At 45.5% G+C, this 23,775-nt stretch overlaps 2 protein-coding genes across 13 annotated transcripts in view; one reads left to right on the forward strand and one right to left on the reverse strand.

The window, feature by feature from the left end:
- The first annotated feature begins 1,042 nt into the window (after positions 1-1,042).
- On the forward strand, positions 1,043-12,497 carry PDCD5 (programmed cell death 5). Of its 3 annotated transcripts, none has more exons than XM_082708617.1 (6): positions 1,043-1,272; positions 2,318-2,355; positions 5,246-5,307; positions 6,046-6,137; positions 7,066-7,137; positions 7,454-7,634. In XM_082708617.1, the coding sequence occupies exons 1-6, from the start codon at positions 1,207-1,209 to the stop codon at positions 7,499-7,501; spliced, it is 378 nt and encodes a 125-aa protein (XP_082564743.1). In that variant the 5' UTR covers positions 1,043-1,206; the 3' UTR covers positions 7,502-7,634. The 3 variants fall into 3 exon arrangements, with proteins under 3 accessions (XP_082564743.1, XP_082564741.1, XP_082564742.1); XM_082708615.1 differs by lacking the exon at positions 7,454-7,634 and adding an exon at positions 11,018-12,497 and having other exon boundaries at positions 1,093-1,272; XM_082708616.1 differs by lacking the exon at positions 7,454-7,634 and adding an exon at positions 11,021-12,497 and having other exon boundaries at positions 1,093-1,272.
- ANKRD27 (ankyrin repeat domain 27) overlaps positions 10,317-23,775 on the reverse strand; it is a 52,800-nt gene continuing 39,341 nt past the window's right edge. For 3 of the 10 annotated variants that reach the window (XM_082708586.1, XM_082708587.1, XM_082708591.1), the window contains 8 exons: positions 23,080-23,202; positions 17,654-17,851; positions 15,685-15,804; positions 15,203-15,364; positions 14,120-14,231; positions 12,881-12,959; positions 12,624-12,696; positions 10,317-11,651 (listed from right to left, as the gene is read on the reverse strand). In XM_082708586.1, coding sequence (XP_082564712.1) covers positions 11,424-11,651; positions 12,624-12,696; positions 12,881-12,959; positions 14,120-14,231; positions 15,203-15,364; positions 15,685-15,804; positions 17,654-17,851; positions 23,080-23,202 — 1,095 coding nt within the window. In that variant the 3' untranslated portion in view covers positions 10,317-11,423. Of the gene's footprint in view, positions 12,032-12,623; positions 12,697-12,880; positions 12,960-14,119; positions 14,232-15,202; positions 15,365-15,684; positions 15,805-17,653; positions 17,852-23,079; positions 23,203-23,775 lie in introns of all 10 variants that reach the window. The other 7 variants (XM_082708583.1, XM_082708585.1, XM_082708590.1 and 4 more) reach the window with 3 other exon arrangements.

Raw genomic sequence — 23,775 nt, forward strand, 5'->3', positions numbered from 1 at the left:
CCTGGAATCCAGCCCCACATCCGGCTCTCTGCTCAGCATGGGGCCTGCTTCCCTTCCTCTCTCTCTGCCTGCCTCTTTGCCTACTTGTGATCTCTGTCTGTCAAATAAATAAATAAAATCTTTTTTTAAAAAATGGTTAAAATGGTAAATTTTATATTTTGCCTCACCTGGAAAAAACGGCAGGTAGATAACCTATAACCTGCATAAGTCAAGGAGTTAGGGGCCTGTGTCCCTCCACACACAACATTCCCCCATTCTAAAGGTGCCCCCCCCCACCCAGAGAGTTCACATAGCACAGCTGCCCCTGCAAGGTTCTCCCACAGGCCCTTGTGTGCCCATTGAGTGAGGGTGCCATGGGGGTGTCTGTGTGGGTTGGAGTGGGAGTGAGAGGTGGGGTAGAGGTGTCTGTGTGGGGTGGGGATCTCTGTGTGGGAGTGTCTGTGTCAGTTGGGGTCGGTAGAATGGGGATGTCTTCTGGGCTAGTGTGGGGGTGTCTGTGGGGTGGGGGTGTCTGTGTGGGGCGGGGGGGGGGCGAGGTTGTCTAGAAGTTTACACCACACGCCACAGCCCAGCTCCAACCCCTGAGGAAAGGCCCATCTGGCCCCAGTCTCGGCATCCCAGTCGGCTTTAATTTGGCTCATAATGGCCGGGTGACAGCGACTGTCTTCTTCCGGATCCCCACCCCCCCCATCCCATTTTAAGTGTACAATCTAGTGTCTTTTTAGCAAATGCAAGAGTTGTGCATCTGTCACCGCAGTTTTGGACATTTCTCTCAGCGCACTCTGGCTGAGTCCCTGCGTCCTCATCTGTAAGTGGAGATAACACGAGGCTAGCACGGGTCGGCCACCGTCAGATTTTACCTATTACTATACTTGTTGATGACGGCCTGATTTTACAGTTATCCTTTCCCTCTCGCAGTGCGGCCCTAGCCCGCCGCGCCAGCTGGGGCGAGGAGGTGGGACTCGAGTCGCGAAGGCGCGGCGGAGTTCTGGCCGGAGGCCCCGCGGCTCCCTACCGCCTGCGATCGTGCAATCGGGCCTCTCCCGGCGCCCTGCCTGCGGCGGGACGCGCGGCTCCGGGCTGGATTGGTGATGCCTGGGCGCTGCGCGCGCCTGCGCAGTGGGGAGGGTCGTGCGCGCGCGCTGGGGCGCTGCGGGATAGCCCTCAGAGCGTGGTCGCGGCTGCTCGACCCCGGACTGCCGCACCATGGCGGAGGAGGAACTGGAGGCGCTGAGGAAGCAGAGGTTGGCCGAACTGCAGGCGAAGCATGGGGTGAGTACGCCTGCCCCCGCCGGGCGAGTCCCCACCGGGCGCCACCCTCGCCCGGGTGGAGGGCGCAGCCCCAGGCGGAGGCTCGGGACGCCGCGGCTGGAGCTCGCTCTGCGGGCCCAGGACGCTACCGCTCTCCCCGAGGGGGGCTTCGGTCCCTCAGGACGCCTGAGGCGCTGGACGGCGAGGCCGGCCGCATGCGGCCCCGGGCGGTCGGGCGCTGGGCCTCCGCGGACCGGCGTCGCTCCGGAACGGAGTGCTCAGCCCCTCTGCTCTCGCGGTCCCCTTAGCTTCGGGTCTAGCCGGCTCCGACTGCTTTCGGGTGTTCTGGCCCAAGTAGTCGCTGTCGTTCGAGGGTCTGCCGTGTGCCAAGTGCTGCGGGTACGGCGGGGAACATCCTCTCTGACGGAGCTGATGGTCCCCGGGGGAGGAGCCACACACTAAACCCGAATCCCGTAGATGAAGTGCTGAAGTTGATGACTGGACTGTGCGGGGAGGGGGACCGTCTCCCGGGAAGCGCCAAGTGAATCAGCGTCCCCAAATACCGAAATAATTTTACTATCCAGAAATTAATTCTTCTTAGCGCTACGGTTTCGTAGTATAGGGACTCGCCTCCCTCATGTAAACGGTCTACTAGATTGTGATTTTAGAAGCTTATCAAAACCTTGTAGTAAGTTAAAACTATCCCATTGATTTCTGTGAGGCACGGCTTTTAATGATTTGGTAATAATTTGATCACCACCACGGCAGGAGCCTTAAGTATCAGAGTGGTGCCTACTTTTTTTTTTTTTTTTAAGAATTTATTTATTTATTTGACACAGAGAGAGAGAGATTACAAGTAGGCAGAGAGGTAAGTGGAGAGAGAGAAGGAAGCAGCCTCTCAGCCGGGCAGAGAGCCCCATACGGGACTCGATCCCAGGACCCTGAGATCATGACCTGAGGAGAAGGCAGAGGCTTAACCCACTGAGCCATGCAGGTGCCCCTACTTTTTTCTTAAGTGAAATTGCTCGACTGAGAGATAACGGGGTTGGTTTTTTTTTCCTCCCAGGATCCTGGCGATGCAGCACAACAGGAAGCAAAGCACAGGTATGTACTGGAGCTCTGAACTTTTTGAAGGGTGGTGTCACCAAACTGTTTTGTTTTGTTTTTAAGTTATTTTAATAGGCGTGTGAATTTAAAGTTTTTTCTGGCATAGAGATTTTTCTGTAAGTAATCAGGGTAGTTTTACTATTAATTTGTTAATTAAAGAAACGCGTGGAACTCCACATACATACCTTGTTTGCTTTTCTGCTAAACTATGGTAACCTTAAAAGGAGCCTCATAATAGGACCACCTCATAGGGATGTGCGTATTACACGGGGACAGTGCCTCACATTTAGTAAATGCTCTGTACGCATCAACTTGTTACGCAGTTCGTACTGGTATTTTACTCCCAGGACATGGTAGGGCACCTCATACACTGCAGGTTTATTGAATGAAGACCTTACTTATCTCATCATGCTACCTTTTCTTCTAATTGTGATTTTTAAAAATAACATATAAAACTTACATAATTTAAGTGTGAGGTTCATTTGTTAACTATATTCTCATTGTTATGTAACCAGTCTTTGGAACTCCTCCCTCTTGCAAAACTGAAACTCTGTACTTACTGAACAATACATTTCCCCCTCTCCACATCATGCTGCCATTTTATTCATTCATTCAATAAATAAATAAATAAATAAATATATATATGTAATTTTTAAGAAGTATTTATTTGAGAGAGAGAGTGCACATGTGAGTGAAGAGAGGGGCAGAGGGAGAAAATCTCAGGTAGACTCTGCGGAGAACTTGGAGCCCCATTTGGGCTCCAGATACCAGGACCCTGAGATTATGACCTGAGCCAAAATCGAGAGTCGGATACTCAGCCAACTGAGCCACCAAGGCGCCACCATTCAGCAAATATTCATTGAGCACCAGGTCTGTGTCAGGCACTGTGCAGGATCTACAGAAATAGGCAAAGCAGAGAAGGTTCTGTCCTTATATGACTTGTTAGTGGTAGAAGATAGATGGTGCTAAGAAGAAAATAAAACTACATGAGGGGCGCCTGGGTGGCTCAGTGGGTTAAAGCCTCTGCCTTCAGCTCAGGTCATGGTCCCAGCGTCCTGGGATCGAGCCCCACATCGGGCTCCTTGCTCAGCAGGAAGCCGGCTTCTCCCTCTCCCACTCCCTCTGCTGTGTTCCCTCTCTTGCTGTGTCTCTCCCTGTCAAATAAATAAAAATAAAATCTTTAAAAAAAAAAAAACTACATGAATTTCACTGATGCTAAGAGGTACATTTTTTCCCATATTAACATAGATTAGGATGGGTCTCATAAATGATCACTCCCATCCTGGATTCCTGCAAAGATTTATTTTTGCTTCTGCCGTCACTTGGGTACATTTCAAACCTGAAATGTTTTAAAATTAAATTCTGTGCCTGAGATTCCACCCCCACCCCACCCCAGGCAGTGTAAATTCGGATTGCAAGACTAAAGCTTGAAGTTCAAACTCTCAGAGGAGCTTTTTTCTAATTCCACTCAGGGCCAAGGCTGATTCATGCATCCTTCCTTGCTGTCCCTTTTTGTGTTGCCGGTTTATTTTTTGTTTACCTTGTACTGTGGATGTTACTCTTTGATGCCCCAGCTTTGAGTAAGGGTCTCCTGTTAGACTCCTGTAGGGTATTCTTTGCTGTTATTCTTAAAAGCATATAAAACTGTGGTCTATCTTAGAATTGATGGCATCTCAGATTCAGTGAAATATAGTAGCAGTAGTTCACAGCAGGGTTGAAGTACTCAGGAGCAACAAGGAAATGGCCTGTGGAAGTGGGCGATAAGCTCCTCAGGTGGAGTAGTTAGTAGGTCCAGCCAGCCCCAGCTCCCCTTCTAATTCAGCCAAAGGGTCTGCTTTTGTCTGTGTTGTATATTAAGTTCCTTAAAGGACTTCATTTGGGGGAAAACTTTTTGCTACTTAAGTTTGAAACCACTGTCCTATGAACCTGAACTAGCTATAAGGATAGTTGTAGTGTTATAACTTCACTCCCTCTACCGACTCAAAAAGTGGACCTGAGAGTCTTGAAACATGGGGCTCAGGGGAGCCTGCGTGGCTCTGTTGGTTAAGTGTCCAGCTCTTGGTTTTGGCTCAGGTCATGATCTCATAGATTGTGAGATCAGGTCCCACATCGGGCTCCGCACTCAGCGGGAGTCTGAAGATTTTCTCCCTCTTCTTCTGCCCCTGCTCCCAGTTGGGCGCATAAGCTCATGTGTGCACATTCTCTTTCTCTCGAATCTTTAAAAAAAAAAAAAAGAAAGAAAGAAACATGGGGCCTTATTTTATCTTGGCCATGATTACCTGTGTCTCCCATAAGATGACCTCCCTAGGTCTCAGCTTCATCTCTAAAAGTACCAGACAGAGGGGGACCTTGGTGGCTCAGTGGGTTAAGCCTCTGCCTTCGGCTCAGGTCATGATCCCAGGGTCCTGGGATCGAGTCCTGCATTGGGCTTTCTGCTTACCAGGGAGCCTGATTCCCACCCCACCCCCCCTTCTGCCTCCCTCTCTGCCTACTTGTGATTTCTGTCAAATACACAAAATCTTGAATACGTACATACATACTTGCATGCATACATACATACCACACAGATTAATCTTTTGGTCCTTGGATTCTCACTACAAATTCCTAGAATCTCTCACATGCTGTGTACTTAATAAATGTTGGTAATGGTGGTACCTTTCAATCTGGTAGGTTTGCACTCACATAAAATACAGCCAGCTTCTGAGGGCAGAGGCGGCCTCTTCTACCTGACTGTGGGTGCTGCCACTGCACAGCACTGGCTATACTGCAGTCTGTACCCGTCCCAGGCCTCCATCTTGGGAAACCTATTGAGTGAGTTCCATTTTTGTATGTTCAGTAGGAATGCTGACAGCATAGTTCTAATTTTGCTGACCTGTTTTTGTTGTAGGGAAGCAGAAATGAGAAACAGTATCTTAGCCCAAGTCCTGGATCAGTCAGCCCGGGCCCGTTGTAAGCATCTTCAGTTTCCTTTAAGTTCCTTCCATAACCCTTACTTGAGTTAGTTGAGCAGGGAAAGATACATGAAATCATTGCTAATTCTGGATTAAGTATTTAACCTAAAATACAATACAGGTAATATTGTTAAGAAATGTGAAATTTATAAACCTAAGGAAATGCATTTATTATTAAAAATACCAGCTCAGTTAGTTCTCTCTTACGAAGGAGATATCTCCAAGTGCACATTAGGTAAGATTTACAGGAAATAACTTGAAAATCGAGTCAATTGCAAAATGTGGCTGGTAGTTGATGTGGGTGATGGGGATTTGGGCCGGGGGTTATTGTCTTATTGTCTCTGTTTCAGTGTATATTCATAATTCTTCATAATATCAAAACAGTGTAGAAAAATAAAATAAGCCAATCGGAATGAACTAGTATCTTTCGTATTGTAACTCGAAGCCCAGCTTAGAAGCAGCCTTAGATGGAGCATCACAATTATGTATGTGTAGGCATCAGGCTTTGAATCCTAGGGCCCAAGTTTAATCTTGGCTCTCCCACTACCTCTGTGTGGCTTTGACTGAGGTTGGCATGGCTGAACTTGTTTCCCCTTTTTAAGCGGGGTAGTAGTACCATCTGTCTCACCTACCTTACTAGTCTCAAAACATGTCTGTGAAGTACTTTGTAAATGTCAGTGCATAATTTTAAGTTCTATAAGTGCATTTAGTTTTGACTCCTCCTTTTTCTTTTTAGTAAGTAACTTAGCACTTGTAAAGCCCGAAAAAACTAAAGCAGTAGAGAATTACCTCATACAGATGGCAAGATACGGACAACTAAGTGGGAAGGTAAGCTTGGACTGCCTTGAGGCAATTTTACCTATTCTTTACCTAACTTTTATCAAAAAAATACCTTCAAAAGGTCAGTTTTCAGAAGGTTAAAGAAATTCCTGTTAACTGTTTCAGTGAGGCAGTTTAGAGAGGAGAGAATTGTAGCATCTGCCATAAATCCTAAATAACTAACTGCCTTTCCTAAAATCCTCTGCTGCTTTCCTTTACCAACAATGCTTTGGAACCTTGGTGTTTGTGACCCAGTGACTCTTGGGGTCAGCATCTAATTGCTTCTACACTGGAAACAGGTTTGTCAGTAATGTCCATTAAATACTACCAATGTAGGTAGAAGTTAAGCTTGCTTTTGCAAATGAGGAGGTGCTGAAATTTTTGGTTCTTAAGTGTGCTGCTGTAATGCCATTGTGAGTATATACTGGTGAGCCTGACCTTCCTTCAAGATCCAGATGAGCCCCACCTGCACCTGAAACCACCTGTTGCCACCACAGCCTGCGGGAATCAGTCCTGCCCTGAACCCTTTACTCTAAGAGCATGCGTGGAAGAGACAGCGACTGGTTCATCTTTTCTGAGTGACTTCCCTCCTGCATTTAAACTTCTCAACCGCAGAGGCAGTGTGTCTCTGTCCCTGACCCTTAACACATTGGCATAAGTGGTTGTCATTGTCAGCTAGTGGTGATAAAGGTGTTCTTCAACAATGTTAACTTCGGATTTTTCTGTGAAAGCTAATTCTGATGGCTACCCCCCCCCCCCAAATGAAGCTTGCAGAGCAAAATTCGTTTGGAACTTAAACCAATAGTTAGAACCTCTCATCTTTGCCTTCCCTTCCCTTTTGACCTCTGCCCCCACATCCCAGGAAAATTAAAACCATTCAGTGTACTAATGTAAACACTGTTTAAAAAAGTACTGTTTTTCTTTCTGGTTATCCTAGGTATCAGAACAAGGTTTAATAGAAATCCTTGAAAAAGTAAGCCAACAAACAGAAAAGAAAACCACAGTTAAAGTAAGTGTCCCCACATGCTCATGGCAAAAGAAAAAGATTGCTATTTTAAGTGATAAGTGGTAAATATACATTTGTTGTAGCAAAAATGTGTCTGAACCCATAAACCCTTCCATTTTGTAAGAGGTGAAAGTTTGGGGTTAAGGTTGCACGTGCTGAGGCGTCTGGTGTTCCCTTCCCCCCCAAGACCTAAAACACTAAGCTGTTTTAAAGATGTAGTGTCTTGCTGTAGTAGGTAGACCTTGTTCTTCTCAGAAAGTCTGAGTTATGCTTTATTAAACATGTTATGACCCTCGTTTAATTTCCCCCTCCCCCCCAGTTCAACAGAAGAAAAGTCATGGACTCTGATGAAGAGGACGATTATTGAAATTTAAGATGTTTAGAGACTGGAACTTAATGTTCTAGGACAGATATTACTGGGTAGAAGTGAAGATCTGATTGTTTACTTTGTTTATTGTCTATATGCCTTTTAAAAAAATAAACTTGTTATGCAAAATAGAGCAATTTGGGCAGTTATTTTTGTACCATAGCTGAATGAACAAATCTGCATTTTGAATTTTCTTTCCTACCTAAAGTTTCAAAATGTGTAGCAGCATGAATATATCCTTTGTAACTGTGACATTAGTGTTAGGTAGCAAAGTGGCCTTTGCACAAATAGAAGCCAGCTTACTCTTCAGTAAGAAGAAAATAGCATCCAGTAACATCATGGTAGTTAAAATGCACGGATTAAGAGGAATCAACTTTAATACTTAACGTCTAGTATTTCCAAGACCTAAGTTCTGAAACCAGGTAAACTATTCTTCCTGAAGGTAGTACTCATATTTTTTTTTTTTTTAAAGATGTTATTAATTTATTTGACAGAGAGAAAGATCACAAGTAGGCGGAGAGTTAGGCAGAGAGAGAGAGAGAGAGAGAGAAGCAGGCTCCCGCTGAGCAAAGAGCCCGATGCGGGGCTTGATCCCAGGACCCTGAGATCATGACCTGAGCCGAAGGCAGCGGCTTAATCCACTGAGCCACCCAGGCGCCCCTAGTACTCATATTTAATGTAAGAAAATGCCTAGCTTTGGTTTCATTTATAATCTTTTTAAAGGCATTGAGATCAAGTGATCTGACAAATATCATCCCTACCCAAGACAGTCTGAACTAGAGTGATACTTGCATTGCAGAAAATTACCACAGTAACTGGGAGATACTGGTAGTAGTACTTCAGCAGTAACAAGCATGTTGGTAAGAGAAGTGCCTCCTAATTAAAAGATAGTTAGCAGTTAAACATTTTGGTAGAGGGGCACCTGGGTGGCTCAATGGGTCAAAGCCTCTGCCTTCAGCTCAGGTCATGATCCTAGAGTCCTGGGATCGAGTCCCGCATCGGGCTCTCTGCTCAGCAGGGAGCCTGCTTCCCTCTCTCTCTCTCTGCCTGCCTCTCCATGTACTTGTGATTTCTCTCTGTCAAATGAATTAAAAAAAAAAAAAAACCATTTTGGTAGAAATATTCTGAGTTCTTCTCTGATAAAGTTGCAGGTAACTTAAATGGCATTTCTTACATTGTGCTTCCCTCCCACTATGTTTTGAAACTTCTGTGTGTAAACTGACCTGTCAGGTGGGCTGTGTTTGGTGTAACTGCTTAGAGGTTCCAGCCCCAGGAGGAATTTCGTAACATTTTATGAGGTGAATAGGATTAGTAGCAGGAGAGTAACAGGAAAAGTGGTTTACAATCCCAGTCTCTGCTTTAGCTAGCATACCGCTCATCTATGTTTAAATTGTTTATTTGAGAGGTTACTGTTTTTGAGACTTCATATTTGGAACTGTGGCCCAGAAAAAAAGTGTTGGGGCATCTAGCATTCCCAAATGAATGAATGAGTAGAACTGTTACCATCCAATTTTTTTTTTTTTTTTTTTTAAGGGAACAGTAAAGTTTCTTTATAAGTAAACATTTAGGGAAACCCAAGTTTCCTTCAGGGATTTTAAAGAACATCCCTATAGAGGTGAACTTTGCTTTAGTTCTCCTTTACATAAAAACACTGGAGGGAGACTAGAGGATTCTCAGCAAGTTTTTGTCACATGCTTCCCCCTTCAGAATAACCACTATCTGAACAGCACATTCCTATGTGAATGTGTTTAAACGGTCAAACCCTTTTCCTGTCCTCCAGAGACCCTCAAGAATGGAAAGTGGTTCTCTACACACAGATAAAAGTTCTGGAAGACAGAAAGGGGGTAGAGTACATTTTGGCCTAGGAAATGGAGAGTGGTTATTCTTTCTACTTTAATCGACAGTACTTTGAATTCAAACCATTCCTACACAGAGTAGAAATTTGGGCATTACCAGTTTCTGAGTTATCAAATCAAGTTTAGTTTCAAGTGGGAAAGCAAGTAGAGAAAAGCAAGTGTTCTTAAAAATAATTGAAGTGGTCACTTCAGGTGGCTTACCCTGCTGATAACAAGAGTAGTTTAAGCAGCTTCTCCCCTAAAACTGTCTCATACAAGGTATTTATATCTCCAGAGGAAGGACAGACCATGTTGGAAACTGCCAATTCACATGACCCCACCAAGCAGGCCTTGACTGCAGCTCTGATGGTGCAAGCAAATCAGCCCCCTTTTTTCTCTGAACCTGTTTCTTCATTTGACAATTCTACCATTCAGGGCAATTGTTAGAATTAAATAGGGGATACACAAGAAAGTTTTCAAAATTATACTGTACCACCCCAAAAATTAGGTGACACCAATGTGCATATTTGCAACCCGACTATGCTGATAAGTTTCTTAATCATGGTGGCAGTGAACCAGAACAACTTGCCAGTAAGGTGGTTTTGTTTTAAAACCAGGAGAAAGGAGGAAAACTAAATCAGAACAAAGAAATTTGCAAAGCAGCAGTGCTTATTTACTTTCTGTTTGGGCTAAGAAGCTGTATTACATTTATTTTTTATCTGATTTTTTTTAAAGACATTTTTATGGGCCTGAGTTACTGCACCTAGTAGATTAACTCAGGCCTAAGTGGGTGAATGGATCATGGTCTGCTCAGAATGATCCAGTGTACATATCTCAGTGACCTCAGTAACTGAAAAATGTATAATCCATCCAATGGGAGAAGATCTTCCCATACAAAGAGCCCATGTTTATAGCAGACAGGCTGAGAAATACCTCTTTCCAGAGCAAGACATTCACTAAAAAAGTATACCATGACACACTCAAGAATCATAAAGTTTACTGCTTCTTTCTCCTCATTTGGCACATATCCAAGGCACATTAGAAAATTAGAAATCATAAATTACTTTGTAGAAAAATAATCAGCCCCTCCCTTCTATACATTCGCAAGTATTTCCAAGAACGTGCACAAAACCATTTCCGTATTACAAAGTTATTTGAAAATGTACTCAGAGGACAAACCCATGTTTGCAGCTGTAGACCAATTAGTAACATAAAAAAATAAGAGTAAAATCTATAGAAATTTATAAAAAGGAATAAATGGCAATATTCTAACTGAAAGTAACTCTGACCTGGTTTGTGCTGTAAGTTTTGAATCAGAATCAAAAGACTAAGAAAAGATGTGCCAAATCTCTCTTCAGTATCCATCCGTCAGGTGTGACAACAAAGGGAAGTTTTTAACGGAAGGGGCTGTGTCTCGAGACACACATACAGGTGCATATGTGCAGTGATCAAATATCTGTACTTTGTTGGAAGAAAAATTATACCCAACTTTTCCCACATACTAGTGTAGAATAGATCCTAAATGTCCTTTCCATGAAAATGAACATCACAACAGCATGGAGGCATCTTTGGGTTCAAGTGCTGCTTTGCAAAGGAACATTTCCCAGTCCTCTCTTCCCCGTTCCCATGCGTCGCTTCTGCCTGCCCCACGGTATCATGAAACCTAACTGCTTCTCTTCAGCAGATCCCAAGTGAAGGAATTCTTTCAGCCTTTGGTTTGCTCATTTGTCCACATCACAGAAGTTAGCACCTTTCGTCAGGAGGAGGTCACGATCTGGTCATGAAACTTCGCATGGTAGTCAGGGAGCTCCCGCTGCTTCAGAAGAAACCTGCGCCTGCTCTTACAGATCTGGACACAGTCGGAATCGGTGTGCGCTCCTTTTCCAGCATACGCGCTAGCTTTGGGGAGGAAAGAGAGGATCGTTTTCTCGGTCGCATTCCTTCCCTCAGCCACAGAACAGCTAGCTAGCTTTCTGCTTTTCTTGCAAATCCAACAGAAAGTACATTTCAGTTCTCAGCTGTGTTCCTGCTTGGCGCCTCCTTGCCGAGGACTCTCTTGGCAGCAACATAGTAACCGCTTATCACTGCTAAGACTGGGACGTGACCTTAGAAGTGGCTGGGTTGCCAGCAGTCCCTGGGCTCTTGAGTACGACTGCGTCCTCGACTGTGTGTCTGCGCAGCATCCGCCTGTTTGAAGGAACACTTTGTCTCGGTCCAGGCCCCTCAGGCTGATTGCCGTGCCCTCTGTCAGCACTCTCAGATCTGCTGTGGTCTGGCAGGTTGTCCTGTCTCCCTGTGACTCTTTGCCTCCCTGGCTGAAGAAACGGTACAATTCAAGCAGTTCATTTGCACTGTACTTTAAACAAGAACCACACAAGAACAGTGCTCTTGGGTGCTGCTTGTCACCCAACGTGCTTGGTACTTTCTGGGCATCATTTCGGCTCTGACATCCCCGTGGGGACAGGATGACGTGTGTGTACTCCGTGTGTCAGACACAACATCAGCGCTTTACCTGTTTGCACAATGACTCTATAACTAACAGGGGTGTACTAATTGCTGTCCCCATTTACAGCTGAGGACGCAGGATCAGCAAATGGAAGCAAGCTGCATGAAGTCCCACAGCTCACAAGGGAAAAGCGCTTGACGGAACCCAAGCAGATTTCAGAGTTTGCGGGTTTCCCATGCAGCAGCACATCTGTTAGCAAAGTCACGAAAGGTTACAGAAGAGATCGAAATGAGTCAGGTTAACAAACATCGCTTTCGTTCTCTATAACAAAGATTCAGAACTTCTGTATCTTTGCTGTAAAGTCTGCTTCTCATCAAGTCATAGATTGCAAGAAACAAGAGAAAAGTCACGTTTCTGAGAAGAGTCACCTAATGTTATAACAGAACGTCAAGCAAGCATCTCTGTAACTGAGTGAGTGGTGCCGTAGGAAGAGGGCCACATGCAGAGTTGTCCATATGAGCAGCTCTAGACCACATCTGGAGAAGTCTGTCACCCTTCTATATGTAAACATGGTTTCCTCCTGACATCGCAGAAGCTGACCATTTCACCAAGTACACGCACCACAAGCCTCTCTCCACACGTACTTCCCATTTCCCATTTTCCCCTCACCTTTCTCAAATAAACGAAGTCTGTACTCGGCTATCCCGCTAACAAACTCCTCTTAATTGTTAGAAAATCTTGCAAAGGGAATCATGAAATGAAAAATGTGTTCACCGTGGATTCCTTTTGGAAAAGCCAGGCTTTAAGAAATATGATGATAAGCCAGCATTGAATAACTCACCTCATGCAAAGAGTCTTCAGTAAAACTAGGGACACTCCTATCTCTTGCCATAATTTCCCTTGAAGTCCTTCCCCTGAAACCCGAAACAAAGTGAAATCAGTGTCTGAAAGTGGCGTGAAACGCTCTGGTTGGCCACGAGGTGGCAGCATTTGGCGAGTGCAGATTTTCTCTAACCCACTGAAGGGGCACAGACCAGCTTGAGTTGTAAGCAAAGGAAGGGTCAAAGGCAGAGAAATCAACTCAAGGTTTATACTCACTTAAACTGACCACCCGAGCGGACAAAGTAAAACTGTCTTGTAAAAGGCTCATCGGGTAGATCGTACATTTTTGAGTTCCCTGTAGATTAAAAAAAAGGATAAACATCTGAAAACTTCCAAAGCAGGGTAAGAATTAGAGATATAGCACAGATGCAACCTTTCAATTGTCTTAGCTTAACAAAATTTAGAAAAATTAAGCACTGACTGCTATTTGCTTAAAGAAACGTATCAGTAGCTATTTATTACTGTGTGACACGCCCCCCCCCCAAAGGAAACCTACATCCTTATTAATATACAGATGTTCTCCAGCTACAGGCAACAGCAGTGAGGCAGCCTCAGTGGAAGTGGGTTTAGTCACATTATTCCACTACAAACTAATTCTAAAAAAAAAAAAAGATAGAGGAGTGCCTGGCTGGCTCAGTTGGTGGTACAGGGTACAACTCTGATTTTGGTTTTATGAGTTTGAGACCCATGTTGGGCCTAGAGATTGCCTTAAAAAACAATAAAATCTTTGGAGCGCCTGGGTGGCTCCAGTGGGTTAAAGCCTCTGCCTTCAGCTTGGGTCATGATCCTGGGGTCCTGGGATCGAGCCCTGCATTGGGCTCTCTGCTCTGCGGGGAGCCTGCTTCCTCCTCTCTGCCTGCTTATGATCTCTGTCAAATAAATAAAGTCTTTTAAAAATAAATAAATAAATAAATTTTTAAAAAAAATCTTTAAAAAAAAAGAGCATGGGCCCTATCTAGACTATAACAACTTAAAAAAAAGAAAAAATATTTCAGCCCTATCCGTGTTTGGCAACTACTGTTCTAATTACCAAAAATCTCTGTATGCCTCAACTAAAGTAAGTAAATAAACCTTGAAAGGTAGCAGGAAACGCTGAGCCCCAGATGTCCAGGAAATGCCTAGAAAAAGACCTGGGTCTGGGCCACGTGGCACACAAGAATTTCCCAGAGGCAGCGGCTTCTCTCCAGCTGGCAGGGAAGGCCCGAGCCGTCAAAGGTGAGGCTTGGAGTGGCCACCCTATTCCCTTAGGAAGCATCATCCCAGTCAACCAGAAAACCAGTAAGCAAAACAAGCTGATGAGTGAGGCTGTAACGTATGTTTCTTTGGTGCCCTATCCCACACCCAATCGTGAATATAATGACATTCCACACTCACAATTAAATAAGCACCAGCGACTACTCATGAATTTCCAAACATGCCCATGTTGAAAATTACAGAGAGAATGTAAATTCTTACATTTCTTCCTGATCTTAACAGTCACGTACTCCTTGTGGTCTGCTTCGCCAACATCATCTGCTGAGGCCATGCAGTTCGGTACTACCTGAAGTAATTCCATTATTTTTGAATTCTACAATTGGAAAGGGAAAAGGTTAACAGTTGATCTTTAATTCTTAGCAGGTTACAGTTTGTTTTTAATCTGTCAGTACTGGTGCAGCTGGGCAGAGAAGCTAAGCAGTCAGGTATACACAAAGCTGACGCCAGAGAGCCTCGTGGTGAGAGCAGCCCTGCCCTTGCAGCCTGGCTCTGCCTCTACAAGGGAACCCGGGCCGGGTACCTAGCTGCCCTGTGCGATGGGGCTGAGAACGGCATCTCTCACTCCAGAGTTATCCCGGGGTTTTCGCCAGCCCAGCACTTTTTTTTTTTTTTTTAAAGTACTCAAGGAAGGTTTAAAATACTTTGATTCTGTTAGGAAATGTCACTGAAAATTAACGTGATAAGCCTATGAGTATGCTGGGTTTATGGTGACTTTTACATGACACCATGTCCTTTAACAGCCTACCAGCTGTCTACCCCGAGTCAAAAACAGAAAGACTCTATGTGAAAATGATGACGATAGAGGGCTTGCTTCTCCCAGGAGAGGAGGCCTTCTCCTCACCAGTACCCTGCGCAAACACCCAAAGCACGGGAAGGAGGGCTGACCTGCTCATCACGATTCCCCTTACAGAGAGAATAACTCCAGGAGACTTAGAACCACAACCGAATGAACATTCTGTATTGTGCTAAGACCCCAGATGCAGTCCCAGCCCAGGGAGCGGGAGCCCCGGACCAGCCGTCTGGGGCCCCGGGACCGGAGCAGGGCGCTGACACCTGCAGTGGCCAGGGGAGCACCTCCACTCAGCCCTTCGAAAGCGAGCCCTGAAAGCCCGAGTCCTGGCTCCCTGAGCAGGCCACCTCTGACCCGGGGACCAAGGACTGGATATTCAACCCACCGCACACTCCTGGCACACGGACTTAGCCCAGCATCCCAATTCAAAGGTCGGCTCCAGCTGTTTCAGATGTGGTTTAACCAGAGTGAGCCGCACGGGCGCGCCCACTCACCTGCTCAGCACAGTCCATGGCGGTGCACTGCCTCTTGTTCAAGACCTGTACTGATGCCCCGTGAAGCAGCAGCAGCTCCACCACGAAGACGTGCTTCTCTATCACAGCCTCATGCAGTGCTGTGTTACCCTTATTGTTAGAGACGTTAATGGAGGCCCCGTGCTAGAAGGAGGAACAGTGCACAGTGCAATCAAAAGGAATGCCAGAGGGGTCCTGGGTGGCTCAGTTGGTTAAGCAACCAACTCTTGATTTCAGCTCAGGTCATGGTCTCAGGGTCGTGAGATCGAGCCCCATGTCAGGCTCCGCGCTGGGTATAGAGTCTGCTTGAGATTCTCACTTTCTCCTTATGCCTCTCCCCCCACCCCCAGCTCCCATGCGCTGCTTCTCTTTCTCTCTCTTTAAAAAAAAAAAAAGGGAATGCCAGGAAATGAAGCACCCATGACTGACGAGTACCGGCAGCTCCAGGGCTGGGAGGCCCTTACCTGTAACAGCAGTGCCGCGACTTCATGGTGGCCATTGGAACAAGCGTAAATGAGGGGTGTGTTTCCACTTATATCCTTTTTATTGGGTTTTGCGTTACAATCCAATAGATACCTCACCACCTATCCCAGAGAAGACAAAATTCCAGCCTTAATTAAATCTGTGGGGCACCTGGGTGGCTCAGTTGGTTTAGCAACTGCCTTCAACTAGGGGCATGATCCCAGAGTCCCAGGATTGAGGCCCCATTGGGCTCCCAGCTCCACAGGGAGTCTGCTTCTCCCCTCTCATGCTCTCTCTCACTGTCGCTCTCTCAAATAAATAAATAAAAACCTTTTTTAAAAAATTAAATCTGAGGAAAAAATCCTCTAACAGGATATCCTTTTGACTTTTCTCTAATTTATTTGGAAGGCTCTTTGGACACATGTCTGACTCTCAGGAGAAAGCCGATCAACTGAAGCAGAGTGCAACAGACATTTGCTGATGTTCTCCTCCACCAGGCAATGTGGGAGGCACTTTTTTTTTTTTTTTTTTTTTTTTTTCATTTCATTCTTAGACCTGCCCTATGGAGGACTGGAATTATCACTCCAGTTCTGTAGATTGTGATACTGGCAATTGAAGTGCAATGTTAGGTGTCACAAAGATGGAAGACCTGATTTGGTTCCTGTCTTTTATTTATATATATATATATATATATATATATATATATATATATATTTTTTTTTTTTTTTTTTTTTTTTTTTAAGTAAACTCTACACCCCACATGGAGTTTGAGCTCATGACCCTGAAATCAGGAGTCACACACTCTACCAATTAAGCCAGCCAGGAACCCCTGGTTCTTGCCTTTAAAAGCTTACAGTAGAGCTATAAGGGAAAAATTGTTTTAAAGAGGCAATTTTCAGAAAGAAATATAGGACTTTGAAAAAGTCAATCATTTCACAATTCTCTTGTTAGGGCCAATTTAATGTTAAAACCCGTTTAACTATTAGGGCCTGCTTAGCCAGAGCAACTCCATATTGCCTAAGTAGCCATACTGTTGTTTACATCCACGGACTTCATTCTGGGAATAAACGCCCCAGTAGTTCCGGGTATGGTTCTGGGTATCGATTCCGGGAGTAAACGCCTTAACAATAGAAGCCACATATCTTGGGTCTGCAGTTATGCCCATAAAACCAGCCTGTGAGATCGGGAGGGGGTCACTCTGTTTGGAGGCGGCCCTGGTCAGTCAGTCTGACTTCTAATGCTTGACATAGAATAAGGCTTTGCATAACTTTCACTTTGTCTCAGTCTCGTTCCTTTGATAACAGACCCCAACACTTTCCTGTACCTCCGCCTTAGGGTCGTTCACTACAAAGTACTAAACTGGGATGCCTGGGTTGCACAGTCAGCTAAGCATCTGCCTTCAGCTCAGATCAGGTCATGATCCCAGGGTCCTGGGATCGAGCCCCGTGTTGGCTTCCTGGTCAGCGAGGAGTCTGCTTCTCCCTCTGCCCTTCCCCCTGCTTGTGCTTTCTCTCTCTCTCTCTCTCAAATAAATAAATATAATCTTAAAAAAAATAACAAAGTCCTAAACTGTCTGACAAAGACCAAGAGCTGTGGCAATGAAAGGTGCCAAGCTGCTGGCAGAGCCCTCAATGACCAACACCCAAGCACCGAAGACCACTCCTCCTGGGGTCCGAATCAGGATAGGGCCTCTGTGCCACTGAGAGGTGCTTGGCAGTGGAGTGCGGGGTGTGGATGAGCAGGGAGCAGGAGGGGAAGGGGGAAGGCCCACCCCCAGAACCACGAGAATTCTGCATTCTCTTGCTGAGCAGTCCTGCCCTGGGCAGTGCAGAATCTTGGGGCTGGGAGGAAGGACATGTGTCTGTGCTCTGGGCCTGCCCCTGAACTTGCCTCTCTGCAGCATTCCCAGCACGGACGGCTCTAACCAAGAACAAGCACCCATGCCCTCTGCCCAGGAGAAAGACTCTGTACCTGGAAGTGGCCCTTCTGGCAGGCCAGGTGGAGCGGGACAGCTTGGTTCGCATTTCTGGCCCCTACACTGGCACCATGTTTCAACAGGAGGGGAACGAGCTCCGCCCGCCCATGCAGAGCTGCAACATGCAGTGGGGAGGAGCCGTCCTGGTTGGTCACATTCACACCAAGTCCACTGGCAGGGATCTTTGCCAGCTTCTAGCAAATGCAGATGGAGAGAGAGAAACGTCATTAGTATTTAAGAAACTGGGCTGAAGGAATCGAAGCCACCCGCGCCCACCCACCCTGCCAAGAGCCCCTGTGCACAATTTGGGATCACAGCGGGATCCAGAATCAGGCTACACACAGGTGAATTCCTACAACTTTAGAAAGGTAAACCGTACCAAAGGATTATTTCCATATTCAAGAGAGCAGGTCCCCCGAAATGAGACCCTCTTTATGCCAGGGTGATTCAACCAGAAACAGGAAGTCTGCTCCACAAATGGCATCTCAACAACAGGCTATCCACACATGGAAAAACTGCACATCAATCCTTAGCTCACCACATACAAAACTGAAAATGTAGCATAAACCTAAACGTAAGAGCTAAGACTATAAACTTCCTGAAGCGAGTACACAAGACATCCCAGCAACACTGCAATAAGCAAAGATTTCTTAATTAAGAAACAAAAAGCAAAACTATAAAGGAGGGTTGCCTGGGTGGCTCAGTGGATTAAAGCCTCTGCCTTCAGCTCAGGTCATGATCCCAGGGTCCTGCAATCGAGCCCTGCATCAGGCTCTCTGCTCAGCAGGGAGCCTGCTTCCCCCTCTCTCTGCCTGCCTCTCTGCCTACTTGTGATCTCTGTCTGTCAAATAAATAAATAAAATCTTTTAAAAATATATATATAAAGGAACAATTTGATGAACTAGACCAAAAGCAAATTTTAAATGGTTATTCTCTGAAAGACAAGATCAAGAAAATGAAAAGGTGAGTAATGGAGTGGGAGAGAATGTTTGTACTACGTGGACCCAACAAAGCACGGGTACCAACCAGAATTTAAAAACAGCAGCAGAGGGGCACCTGGGTGGCTCAGTGGGTTAAAGCCTCTGCCTTCGGCTCAGGTCATGATCCCAGGGTCCTGGGATCGAGCCCCACATCGGGCTCTCTGCTCAGCAGGGAGCCTGCTTCCTCCTCTCTATCTCTCTCTCTGCCTGCCTCTCTGCCTACTTGTGATCTCTCTCTGTCAAATAAATAAATAAAATTTAAAAAAAAAAAGCAGCAGATTCTTACAACTCCACTGACAACCCAACTTTAAAAAAAAAAAAAAAGATAGGCACAAGATTTGGAAAAACAAAGACACATGTTTCTAGCATGGAGATGGTCTGTATCAGTTCACAGTGGTTTTGAAACCCATCAGGCCAATAGGAGAACAATCTATCAGGAATTAAAAGGACAAAGAAAACATTTATAAGCCATGCAACTGAAAACAAACACTGAATTATGACAATGAATCCTACATTTGATAATAAAATTGCTATATCAGCTTTCTAGGTGACTGCCCAAGGATGAAAACTTTGGTTATCTAGTTCACTTTTTTTTTTTTTAAGATTTTATTTATTTATTTGACAGAGAGAGATCAGAAGTAGACAGAGAGGCAGGCAGAGAGAAAGGAAGGGAAGCAGGCCCCCTGCTGAGCAGAGAGCCCGATGCGGGACTCGATCCCAGGACCCTGAGATCATGATCCGAGCCGAAGGCAGCGGCTTAACCCACTGAGCCACCCAGGCGCCCTAGTTCACTTTAAAAAAAAAAAAAAAATTATATTTATCTATTTGTCAGAGAGCGAGAGTGTGCACAAACAGGCAGAGTGGTAGGCAGAGGCAGAGAGAGAAGCAGGCTCGCCCCTGAGCAGGGGGTCCCATGCGGGGCTCGATCCCAGCACCATAGAATCATGACCTGAGCCGAAGGCAGCGGCCCGACCCACTGAGCCACTCAGGCATCACTAGTTCACTTTTTGATGATTAAAAAGGTTCCCTCTCAGAAAAACGGCATGCTGAGTTAAAAGGGTGAATTTTGCTGCATGTAAACTGAACCTCAAAAAATTAAAAACAAACAGATGAAGAAGTAGGGAGAAAAAAAACGCAATGAAATACTGCACACTTACAGGAATGGCTAAAGTTTAACAGTCACAAGGATGTGAGGCAGCTAGAACTCTCACACACTGGTGGCAGGAACGGAAGATGGAAAATCACTCTGGAAAGCTGGCAGTTTCTTATCAAGTTACACACGCACTTACTACATAATCCAGCAATTACAGCCCAAGGTATTTACCCAAGGAAACATACATTTTTACACAGACTTGCTCACAAATGTTTACACTAGCTTTCTTCACAAAGCCCCAAACAGGAAACTACTCAAATGCTCATCAACAGGTTATTTGACAGATTATAGTATAGTCAACAAAATACTACCCAGCGATATAAAGAAAGAAATCCACTGACCCCATGTGGATCTCAATACATTCCGCTGACAGAAGGAAGCCAGACTGAAAAGACCATGTTCTGTCTGGTTTCCACCCATGTAAAATTCTAGAAAATGCCAACGGGTCTGTGATGACAGACAGCAGACCTGGGGAGGAAGGGGGAATGCCCAAGAAAACCCTCAGGAGTGATGGAGAGTTCTGGATCTAGACTGCGATCATGGCTTCATGCTTTTACGTGTCTGCACAAACTCAACGCACTGTACATGGTACACAGGACTTTATCGGGTGTAAATTGTACTTCAATCAAGTTTTTTGTTTGTTGGTTGGTTTTTTAAAAGATTTTATTTATTTATTTGTGAGAGAGAGAAAGAGTGAGCACAGGCAGGCGGAATGGCAGAGAGAGGCAGAGGGAGAAGCAGGCTCCCCGCCAAGCAAGGAGCCCGATATGGCACTTGATCCCAGGATGCTGGAATCATGACCTGAGCCGAATGCAGCTGCTTAACCAACTGAGCCACCCAGGCGTCCCCAATAAAGGTTTTTTTAAGCAAATACTCTAAACACACCAGTAGGCTAGAAGAGGGTGGGGCCAGGGGGTGGTTAGCTAAGTCGTAGACATGAAGCAATTTCCACAGAAATGTCTTTTTTATGTCTTTTTGTGTCTTTTGGAGAAATTTCAAAATGAGATAAAGAGGTTTTAAAAAAGCAAAGAATGGGAGCACCTGGGTGGCTCAGTCATAGAGCATCTGCCTTCAGCTTGGGTTATGATCCCAGGATCCTGGGATCAAGTCCCACATCGGGCTCCCTGCTCGGCAAGAAGCCTGCTTCTCCCTTTCCCACTCCCCCTGCTTGTGTTTCCTCTCTTGCTGTGTCTCTCTCAAATAAATAAATAAAATCTTAAAAAAAAAAAAAAAAGCAAAGGATGTAAGATTTATTATTCAATAAATCTAGCATTTATTTTAATGTGTAATCCAGTTTCTTGTTACAACTAATGAACTATGAGGTGGGGAACAACAGAGTCTAGGACAAAGGCAAGAAGAACAGTGACAGGGAGACACAGTAACAGCCTCTGGGCACAGAGTCAAAGACCGGGCCTCAAGTACAGTCACTGCACATCGTATTCTTCCGAACATCATCTGCCTTTTTAATCCCTATGCTTTTTATAGCAGTCTACACAGGGGAAATCATTCTTTGGGCTGTCCCCATCCAGCAGCATTGGGACAGAACAAAAGCTGTACATCCCTAATGTACAAATGACCCTGGAGCGAGCTAAAAAGCTACATGTGAATGGAAGTTTCACTCATTTCAGTATTATTGGGTTAGAATGACCCATGGTGAAGCTTTTTTAAAAAGTCCAGATTATCTTATAATACAAAGGACAACCCTACTCTATCTTGTTTTATAGAGTCTAATTTTCTCAGTATGGGACATACATATTGAGTTGAATAGCTAGCACAAAAGCACATGCTCTATACACAATACCATCTACGATTTCTCAAAAGAAAATGAAATACTTAAGTATACACTTAAGAGAACATGGGCAGGATCTGTATGCCAAAAATCACAGAATGATGAAGAAATCAAAGGTGGCCAGAATATTTGGAGATATACCATGTTCATGAAGTCAGCACAGTAAAGATGTCATTTCTCCCCAACTTAATCTATTTAAGGTTTTGTTTTTTGTCTTAAGACTTTATTTTTTTGTCAGAGACAGAGCAGAAGTAGGCAGAGTGGCAGGCAGAGGCAGAGAGAGAAGCAGGGTCCCTGCTGAGCAAGGAGCCCGATGTAGGACTCAATCCCAGGACTCCAGGATCATGACCAGAGCCGAAAGCAGCCGCTTAACTAACTGAGCCACATAGGCATCCCTAATCTACAGTTTTTAATGCAAGTCCTACCAAAACCCTAGTAAGATTTCTGATAGACATAAACAAACCCACAGGCCTTAGAGTAGCTATAATGATCCTGGCAAAGAAGAGCAAGTTATGAAGAATGACTCTACCTGATACAAAAGTTTCCTCTAGCTACAGTAATCAAGACAGGGTGGAACTGGTGGAAGGACAGACGCACAGACCATGGAAGAGAACACAGACCCTGCAGAGAGACCCACACTGTATATTATCAACGAGGGTGCGACAGCAAGTCAACGGAGGAAGGATGGTATTTTGAACAAGTGATGAAAAGAGGAGGACATCCATAGGCAAAAAAATGAACCTCAACCTCAATATCACACCTTGTACAAAAATTAACTCAGGGTTTAGGGGGCAGCAGGGGGGCAGATGGGTGTGGGAAAAGGCAACGTGAGTAGTTCTCCCCGTGATGAGGGAGATTGTTGGTACCTTCAGTGTAGTGGTTGATGCACAAAGCTATGTGTGTGATAAAAGTGAACACACGTGCACCCACATGCATGCATACTGGGCACAGGTAAAATCAAATAACTGTGGATAAGATGTGTAAACTGTTTCCTGCGTCAATATCCTGGATAAGAAACAGTCCTATGGCTTTGCAAGCTGTTACCACTGGGGAGACTGGGTAAAGGACACAGGGGATCCTCTATATTTGGAGGGAGGGTCCTCCCGCAGAAGGTGGACCAACTTAAGCAAAGACTGTGGGCAATGGAACTCGAATGCAGCTTCCTCAGGGGACTGGCAGCCATGTGGACAGACACCCTCAGCTATGGACTCTTGCCTTGTGACTCAGGGGCCCGCAGAGCAGCTGAAACACTGAGCACGTGTGCATGTCTCTGCTCCCTGACCTGCCCATTCAGAAAGCAAGGCGCCCAAGCCAGATCCACACTCGTGTTAGCCTCCCTCCTCCCTGAGCTGAACAACTAAACCTCACCACATCTCAGGGGATGCCAGCTAACAGCCACTCGGTAACCAGCTAGCTGGGAAGCAGACAGCTTCCCTCAGGGAAAAATGATTTGCCTCCCCATCCCCACCCCCAGCCACACCAATGGAAGCACAGCCAAACCTTTTGAGCTGGAGCACATTTCGGGCACTGGCACAGGGGGTGACAAAATTCAATACTGTCTACGCTGATGGCACCTTCCAGCTCATCAAGGTCCTCCTCGGTCCACTCCAGAAGGTAGCGCACCTGGTGTTGGGCAGGAAGGAGAAACGGGAGCTTAAAACTCATCCTTAGCTCCTTTACTAGCTACAGTATCTCTCCCTCCCTCCCTCTCTCTCCTACACACACAACACATGCGCGCGCGCGCGCGCACACGCGCACACACACACCCGCTCCCAGACCAGGGCTTACACTTCCTCAACCACCAGTGATTTTAGTCCTTTTACTGGTGATGCAGAGAACTTTAGCTGCCATTTCTACAGTTAGTGGTACAGACTCCTTCATCTTTTTTTTTTTTTTTAAGAATTATTTCTTTTAGAGAGCAAGCGAGCACAAATGGGAGGGACAGAGGGAGAGGGAGAAAGAATCAGAAAGACTCTGAGCTGAACAGAGCCTAACGTGGGGCTCGATCCCAGGACCCTGAGATCACAACCTGAGCTGAAATCAAGAGTCAGACGCTTAACCGACCGTGCCACCCAAGCGCCCCAGAGATTCCTTTATCTTAAAAGAGAACAGCGTGACAGCGTGGTGCTGCTTTCACTCCCCGGTCCTAGAGCATTTCACAAGCACCAGGGCTTGTATTATCTAATTGTACTCTTT

Source organism: Mustela nivalis (genome assembly GCF_964662115.1).
Source record: "Mustela nivalis genome assembly, chromosome: 18".
Classification (NCBI taxonomy): Eukaryota; Metazoa; Chordata; class Mammalia; order Carnivora; family Mustelidae; genus Mustela; species Mustela nivalis.

Excerpts from the sequence above, each read along its gene's own strand:
- PDCD5 (XM_082708615.1), top strand. The coding sequence starts at position 1,207 with ATGGCGGAGGAGGAACTGGAGGCGCTGAGGAAGCAGAGGTTGGCCGAA. Across the intron at positions 1,273-2,317 it reads AACTGCAGGCGAAGCATGGG|GATCCTGGCGATGCAGCACA; the intron begins GTGAGTACGCCT and ends TTTTCCTCCCAG. Across the intron at positions 6,138-7,065 it reads ACGGACAACTAAGTGGGAAG|GTATCAGAACAAGGTTTAAT; the intron begins GTAAGCTTGGAC and ends TGGTTATCCTAG.